General features: G+C 39.6%; 1 protein-coding gene and 1 pseudogene across 1 annotated transcript in view; both read right to left on the reverse strand.

Moving 5' to 3' along the window:
- LOC106315232 (UDP-arabinopyranose mutase 2-like) overlaps positions 1–1,516 on the reverse strand; it is an 8,899-nt gene extending 7,383 nt beyond the window's left edge. Inside the window, exons 1-3 of the mRNA XM_013752981.1 lie at positions 1,055–1,516; positions 268–687; positions 1–197 (exon numbers count right to left, since the gene is read on the reverse strand). Coding sequence (XP_013608435.1) covers positions 1–197; positions 268–687; positions 1,055–1,396 — 959 coding nt within the window. The 5' untranslated portion in view covers positions 1,397–1,516. The remainder of the gene's footprint in view (positions 198–267; positions 688–1,054) is intronic.
- Positions 1,517–3,507: 1,991 nt separating this feature from the next.
- LOC106315233 lies at positions 3,508–6,265 on the reverse strand (annotated as a pseudogene).
- Between the last annotated feature and the right edge of the window lie 2,371 nt (positions 6,266–8,636).

Raw genomic sequence — 8,636 nt, forward strand, 5'->3', positions numbered from 1 at the left:
GAGAGCTCAATGTAGCACTGCTGAACAGTTGTTGCTTCCTTAGACAGCTTCACGTTCTGGAAGAAAGGAATGATATCCTCCTGCCAGAAGATTCCCTTGTATTCCTTCTTCAGGTTCACAAACGGGTTGCTCGCTTTGCTGTGGTATATGTATGGCAAACCGGTCTTCACTCCCAATCCCAAGTGGTCACAGATCACCTATTACAAAAAAAAGATTAGGTGAGCATCTGCTTCATTAACATCCATTACGACGGTTTGAGTTCTATACCTTGATGCACCAACCAGCCCACATATCGTCGTAGCGACCAATAGGCTGACCATCACCCATGAGACCAAAGTACATAGCTGGTCCAATCAAATCACGGTCGAAAGCCAAGTTCATACCGCACATTGGGAATAGTGTTCCCTTTGGGATGGTCATCACAGCATCCACATACCTGGTGTTCCTCTCCTTGGGCTTGACGAGCTGGGTAGGAGCATCGTAGTCAGGGATGTTGAGCCAGAGACCATGGGAAACAGCAGTGGAAACACCTTCACGAAGACTGAAAGGGTATCCACGGACGAAGTCAGCACCTTCACGGTAAGGATCGTACAAGGTGTTGAAGAACAATGGAGTCGATGGACAGAGAAGATTCTTGATGTGTTGCTCAAGAGCGTTCACAGCCTTCCCAGCTGGATCCTTAGCAACCTATCAAATAAAATATATAAACAATAAAATATCAAAGCCATTAACTTTTTCTAACAAAACCTCAAAGAACACAATAAAATAAACAAAACGTGACATTGCAGGACAACGACATGTAACCATATCGTAAAGGTAAGGCTATAATGACACATAGTGATCAGACCAACAACAATGTTGTCAACAAAAAGTACATCAACTTAAAACACATCAAGACTCATCAGTGGATCTACGGATCTGGGACAAAAACATTGAATTACACAATTGACCTAGCTAATCAGACAAGAACCTAAGATCTAACATCAAATCAACGAAAACAAAAAGCCAAAAAAAAAAAAAGCAGATCTAGATCCAAAAAAAGTCAAGGACTTACGAAGCAATCGTCATCAATGGTGAAGATGTACTTCTTCTTAGACACCATGTACCCAAAGCAGCGACAAGCAGAGTCCTTGAACGAGATGCAAGAAGCTTTCGGTCCGAGGATCCTGTTGATGTCGTTCCTGTTGTAGAGCTCGTAGTCGTAGCCCTCGGGGACGTGGATCTTCTTCGTGGGATCTCCGTCCTGGACGATGATGAGATGGTACGGCTGGAGGAAAGGCCTCCACATCTCGAGGAAATCGAGGTTACGGATGGTGGGGATCACGATGTCGAGCTCATCTTTCAGCAGCGGTGTTGGGTTCACCGGAATTCCAACGGTGTTCGCGGGGTCAACCATGGTGTGAGATGAGATCGGATCGGGTCGGTGGAGTTTTGGTGGTGTGATGAGATGTGTTTTCTCTTATGAAACCTAAAGAGTCTGTTTATAAAGACTTTTGGTCGCGTTCAGATGTGCGATCCAAAAGCTGTTGGGCTGTAAAGTGAATTTTATGTTCTGTCTTTTTTATCTTCCGTATAATTGGGGTTTGTAATAATCTTATTATCCGAGATCCGTATTCGATCCGAGATCCGCTCCAAAAATAGGATATCCGGGGTGCCTGGATCCAAATCCAGATAGTAAAATCTTGGATCCGTGCAAACCGAATCCGGATCCGAATATCTTAATTTTAGGTCTGGATATCCGGATCCGGATCCGTATTTTTAAAATACATTAAATTTTTAAATTTTATTAATATTTATATTTGATATATTAATATTTATACATGAATTAATCTTATAATATTATATTTTAGTTTTTACAATATTATAAACATATATAAATATATTTATAAATATTTAATTTATGTATTATATTAAAAAAATAGTATTTTTTGTTAAAAAAATTATTTTTAATTATTTTGACGGATCCGGATCCGGATATCCGCTGATAATAGAATATCGAGACGGATATCCGAAACCCGGATATCCGGAAACCACGAATCCGGATCCGGATATTAAATCCACGGATCCGACGGATCCGAAGCCGGATCTGGATACCCTAAATTTCCCGAATATCCGGATCCGTCCCAGGGCTAGTTCATTTTATCGTAATATTGGACTTTAAAGTCACTATAAACAGTTGTGCTTATTCAAATGAAAGTAGATCTAAGAAACTGACCAACAAATATATTTTGTCGACTCGAATGTAATAGGTTGCAGAATAAGTTTTCGTTCCTTTATGGTTTTACACTTTTACTTAAAGGAAAAACTGAAAAAGTAAATAATTAAAAACTGACAACTTAATAAATGTTCGGTTACTTTGCTATATAACGAAGGAATTGGACATGTGAATGTGGGGAGGTATATGTTAGTGTCTTAAATTCTCCAACGTTTAGCTTTCTTTTGAATTGAAGTTCATATATATACATAATGTACATGGTAGCAAATAACACATATATAAGGACACAAAACATAAATGTCAACAAAATAGGATATATACCTCATAATTCCTTGTTGATTCGCTTTAGATTCGAATAATTTGATAAACAGATATGATTGATAAACATATAGTTAAACAAAACAAAACTGAAAAAAAAACTTGAATCGTAATCCTTACGACGTGGACCGTAATCAGTACGTCGTGATCGTGGAACGCTCGTCGGTGCACGTCGTCCATGATTATTTGCCTAAATCATGTAACTATCATAATAGAGATAGTACATGCACGTAGGTGATGCACCAGCACTGATATACCTTATAATATTAATTAAATATTTCAATGATGCATTATTAAATTTCTTCCCCTTGATTCTATTCCTATTAATTGTTATAGATTGTAGAAGAAAACATAATGATACGGAATTACGGATATACCTTACAGTATCATTTGAACTAATAACCATGAGCTCAACACCCAATTTCTTAAGAAGCAGAGCAATTTATCAAAGTTTTAGGGCTAATGAAACGCGGAATGTAAATACATCAAATGGGCCTAGATTAATGTGCTTATTCCGCCCCAATACAAAACGTTATTGTAGTATTTAAGCTCTTTCGTTCTTTCGCATCTTTCTCAAGTCAATCAATGTTTCGCTTCTCACATGAGTAAAGGCGTTAGAGTAATCTTGTCGGAGGTTTCTTGCTCCTAGGTTCTTAAAATACATGTATGTGTATGTATATATTATATAGGCGTATGTAATTGCCGGGTTCTTAAACTTTCGGTTGGGTTCACGTAAAGTTTAGAACTCCGCAATTACATACGCCTATATAATATATACATACACATATATGTATTTTAAGAACCTAGGAGCAGAAACTCCCGACAAGGTTGCTCTTGCACATATTCATTTCTAATCATTCTCTCTTACTTCATAAGAAAAAATACATTCTCTCTTACAAAAACATATTTATTATCTTTATCTGAAAACCGAACTGACACAGCTTCTGGTTTGGTTTCTGAAACCATCAGACTAATCACCATATTGAGATGAACATAAGAATAAGAATCGTGAGTGATAGTGTCCAGAAGGAAGCCAAGTTTCCTCGTGCAGAGTTCGGTAGAAAAGGGTATGAATCTGGTGGAGGTAACATACATTCATCGCCATTGAAGTAAACTTTCCTCGGAAAAGCCCAACCTTGCTTGAAAATAAACGTCTTTTGATCTTTCTGAAGCAAATTAAACCTCTGACTGAACATTCCCTGAAGGTCCCGCTTCCATCAAAAGATCATTGTAAAACTTCGTTCCATAGAACATTCCAGTATCATCTGCATCAAAAAGGATTTGACATTTCAATGTTTGGTTCAAAAGGTTGAATCTTTTGTAGTGAGAGACTTACTTATGGATCCATAAGGAGCAACTGATTTGTAATCAAAGCTGAAAACTTGAGTCACATTGTTGAGATTTGGGTGCTGAACTGCTAAAGTCCACAGTGTATGGTTCATCTTGTAGTTGAAGTTTGTGATGGCTATCTTCACACGCCAATAGTCTTTGTATTTAACTTTAACGTGCCAGTGAACTCTAACAGGGCACATGTGGTGTGTGCATTGTAGTAAAGGTGCGTTATCTTTTCTCGCTGTGTTGAGACCTTTCTTGGTTAGAATCTTAGGATCAGCCTTGTAAACAAAATTATTAATAATGAGTATGAAATTAAGTGATTTGTGTTTTTGTTTTTGCTTACTTGACGCAGCTCTTTTTGTTCTCGCAACCACATGCACAAGAAGGGCAAGGAGTTATGGTGTCGTTGTAGAAAGAAGAGAAGGAGACGCAACAACTTGGATGCTTTCTCGCTAGAAACTGTGAGTAGGTACATGTAACATTCCATGTCACTGCAGAAGCATGAGTTTGAAATGATGTTTAGAGACCAATGATGCTTATTAGTCCTGCGGTTCCAGTAGTCTAGATAGTTTGGTTCGGTCAAAATCTCACCGAATTGAACCAAAAAATGCTAAGCTCCGAACATTTTCATGTGTTTATGGAATTACTAGTTCATATATTTTCAGGCAATGAACTTGAGAAACAAAGACATTCTCTACGTGGAGCAATGAAAGAAACACTAATGGGAAAGGCATTTTATTATTGAAACAAGAAAGAGAGAAAAAAGCTGGGAGTAATATCAAAACAAAAACATAAATAGCACCGCTAGACGATGAGAAAGTAATGATAATGATGATGATAAGTGACGACTAAGCGAACTTCATAAAATCCAAAAAGTAAACAAGATAATTTGAGCTAAAAAATAACCAAAACTGCGGTGATTTTTTTCCGTTTGCTCAAGCAGTTGCTGGTGGGTTAAGCTCATCCCAAGCTTCAATCCAAGTGACCATGGCGTCTGCAAGCTTGTCAAAGTAGGGGTCTAGGGAGCTCAGCTTCTCCTTGACCATCTTTGAGAGCTCAATGTAGCACTGCTGAACAGTGGTTGCTAAGCTCCGAACATTTTCATGTGTTTATGGAATTAATAGTTCATATAGTTTAGAGACCAATGATGCTTATTAGTCCTGCGGTTCCAGTAGTCTAGATAGTTTGGTTCGGTCAAAATCTCACCGAATTGAACCAAAAAATGTTCGGTTTGATATTTGGGTCGTTCCGTTTTAAATTTTTCTACCGAAACTATTCAAAATTTTGGGCTCCGGTTATATTTTGGTTTAAAGTTTGGTTAAATTCGGGTAATTTCCGTTAAGTTGGTTCAAATTTTTGGTTAATTCTGTTAGTTCCGTTCAAAACTTGGTTAAAATTTTCTTTTGAAAAATGGAACCAAACCAAAAACCAAACTTCTTTTATAAACCTGCCAAATAGAACCAAACCGGACAAACCAGAAATTTTGGTTCCCGCGAGTTTGGTTCGGTTCAAAACCGCATGCCTAATGCTTATAGTTTACCCGTTTAAGTTTACTTACTCAAAGCTTGCGTCTTTCTTCGTTTGTCAGTAGTGAGAAAAACAGTAGATGGCACGATTTTGGCAGGACCGCAAGAGTAACCAGGCCCGGGACCAAGCAATGTGAAGTTCTTAGGAAGCTTGACAGTCTTGTTTGTAGTTCCAGCCAAACCAACACTAACCTGAAACTGTGATACAGCTGATGATGGATCTTGACCCCAAGCTCCAACCACACCGCCTTTGCAACAGTTTGAGAACTGTTGGTTGAATGGAACACCTGGCAAGAGATCAACGACTGTAGGGACTTTCTTACAACAATGAGGTACATTTCCCTTGAACTTGGAACAGTCTCCTTGTTCTGTTGTTTGAGCACCAACCATTGACCAAATCATTTCTTTCTTTGCCCATGCCCAGCCTAATGTCCATCCAGGGTTTTGTATGTGTCGGTAGATCTGGAAGTTGTTCATAGTGACCGTTGCCTGAAAATGAGTGAAAAGGTAACTTGGGGTTGAAGACAAAAAGAAAGAAAGGTGTGGGGGACTGGACATGAGTGAACTTCTGACACAAACATATCTCCCAACTTACCTAATTACTATCTTCCTAAGCAATTATTTCAGAAAGAAACAAAAATACTCTTTTAAAAATCTTGTCTGAATGTTATAGCACTTTCTTCAAAAATATATTCTTTGACGTCTTTCAACGGACAGTCAATTCCTGAATTGCTGATGATGATGCATGCGAGTGTTTTCCTCTGTTGCCTTCTTCGCTTAGATTGCGCTGATAACACTGGTAATATTGTCCTGAACAACACACAAAAGGACATGAAACAATAAACATGTTGTTACTATTACATAGTGCCATTATTCTCAGTATCGCTGTATTTTAAATTTGCGGTTACGTACTTACCCGCCAAGCTGCAAGCTTTTTCCTAAGAGGAAAAGAAGGGAAACGGTTTTTTATACCGTCAAACTTGTGTTTGAAAGATTAGAGTAGCTGAAAGTTTCTATGCAAGAATGCACAGACATAGAGAATTGATGTCATTAGAAGAAGTTGTACAAGATGATGGATGAAGAAATGTTCTTGTTTCTATTTCTCTTTGATTCACAGTTTTTTTTGTACATGGAAAAAATGATGCGGAAGCAACGAAATTAAATGGTTAGTTTAGCAGTTACTTAATGGATAGAGACAAACATGATAACATGATGAGGATGAATCTTCAAGGAGAAAACACCAAAGACTTGAAAAGTACCAAAGCTGTTAAATGAGTCACTTAGAAGGTGTGACTGATTGGTAAATTCATAAATCATTCATTGGATACTACAGATCCAGAGTCTTTCTACAGAACCAAACGAATGATTTTGCTAGAAACTTAGAAACACATTCTTGAGACTATTGATGAGAGTACATTAAACAGGAGCAGATTGACAAGTGAGCAAAAAGGAAAACAGAAGATGGGCCACGCGGATGAGAAGAAGCCCAGTCAACAGCCCAACTCAAGTGGTCTCAAGTTTGAATCAACCGCGCAACGTTTATGTCTTGGAAATGAAGACAAGAGCAGTAAAAGCAAAGTACAAAAGCAGAACATGACGAGAGCCGGTGCAGAAGGGGGTAATGGCTTGAAGCTGGCAAATAGATTCTCAGCCCTTGATCTACAGAACGTTCATGATTAAGCCATTTGTCTAGGACAACTCTATTTACACTTTGCATATAAATATCAACCTCTTGTAATAGCTTAAGGCAAGAAATGAATCTATGAAGTTTCAGTAAAGAGTAAACTCTTGTTCATTACACTCAAATTGTTTTATGGTATTAGAGCTTCATGGATAATAGATCCATGGAACCGTATACTCCACCAACTCTCAAAATCATCAACTCGGTTACAGTAAAGCTAACGGAGAAGAATTATATCCTATGGAATCGTCAGTTTGAAGCATTCTTGAACGGTCAAAGGTTGTTGGGATTTGTCACCGGAGCTACTCCACAACCTGCGGCTACTATCTCAGCTCCTGGAATCAACAGCACATCCACACCAGTGCCAAACCCAGACTATACCCTCTGGTTCCAAACATACCAAGTTATTCAGTCATGGTTACTTGGTTCTTTCTCCGAAGACATCCAGAGTGAGGTGATTCATTGCACGAGTTTTTACGAGACCTGGGTGACTCTGGAGAACCACTTCAACCGTGCTACCTCAGCAAGACTGTTCGACCTGCAAAGGAAGCTTCAAACAACGGTCAAACAAGACAAATCTATTTCCGACTATCTACGTGACATAAAGATGATCTGCGACCAACTCTCCTCCATCGGCAGTCCTGTTCCTAAAAGAATGAAGATCTTTGATGTGCTACTGGGTCTAGGACGTGACTATGAGCCCATAAAGACGAGCATAGAAGGAACGATGGATGCTGAGTTTTCACCAACTTTTGACGACATAGTTCCAAGACTGGTCGCGATTGATGAAAAGCTCCAGAGTTACGCGGTAGACACCGGAGTATCTCCACATTTGGCTTTCAACTCAGAACGAGGAAGACCCTTCTTCACCAGAAACAGAGGACGTAACAGAGGAGGTCAAAACTTTTTATTTACACGAGGAAGGGGCTTCCCTCAACACATCTCGTCTGGTTCCTCATCAAGGTCTTCAGTCTCGTCCGACTCAGATATCAGACCAATATGTCAAATCTGTGGAAAGACAGGTCACGTAGCCATGAAGTGCTGGCATCGTTTCAACAACAGCTATCAACCAGATGAGTTGCACAAAGCTCTAGCAGTTTTAAGGATCGCAGACATGTCTAAAGCAGGTGGCGGAGAATGGTTCCCTGACACGGGTGCTTCCGCTCATATTACAAACTCTCCTCATCACTTACACCAGTCCCAAACTTAAGACGGATCTGATTCAGTGATGGTTGGAAACGGCGAGTATCTTCCTATCACACATATTGGATCTGCAAGCATTGCTTCCTCCTCAGGTAACCTTCCTATAACACCCCCGAACCGTCCTAGGCATAGGTCAACCCACCGGCCAACAATCAAACAAGAACATGACCGACGGACGACCCACACCAAGGGTTGGAGATGAAAGGCCAACCGGCCAGCCAACAATCAAACAAGAACATGACTGACCGTCCAACCCAACACCATGGTCCGGAAGCGCTACGTGACGGGTTAGGGACTATCTGGCCAGAGTCACAAAATTTACTCCACGACCTCGACCAGTTCGTCCACTAACACGTCC

This window comes from Brassica oleracea, chromosome C9 (genome assembly GCF_000695525.1).
Source record: "Brassica oleracea var. oleracea cultivar TO1000 chromosome C9, BOL, whole genome shotgun sequence".
Lineage (NCBI taxonomy): Eukaryota > Viridiplantae > Streptophyta > Magnoliopsida > Brassicales > Brassicaceae > Brassica > Brassica oleracea.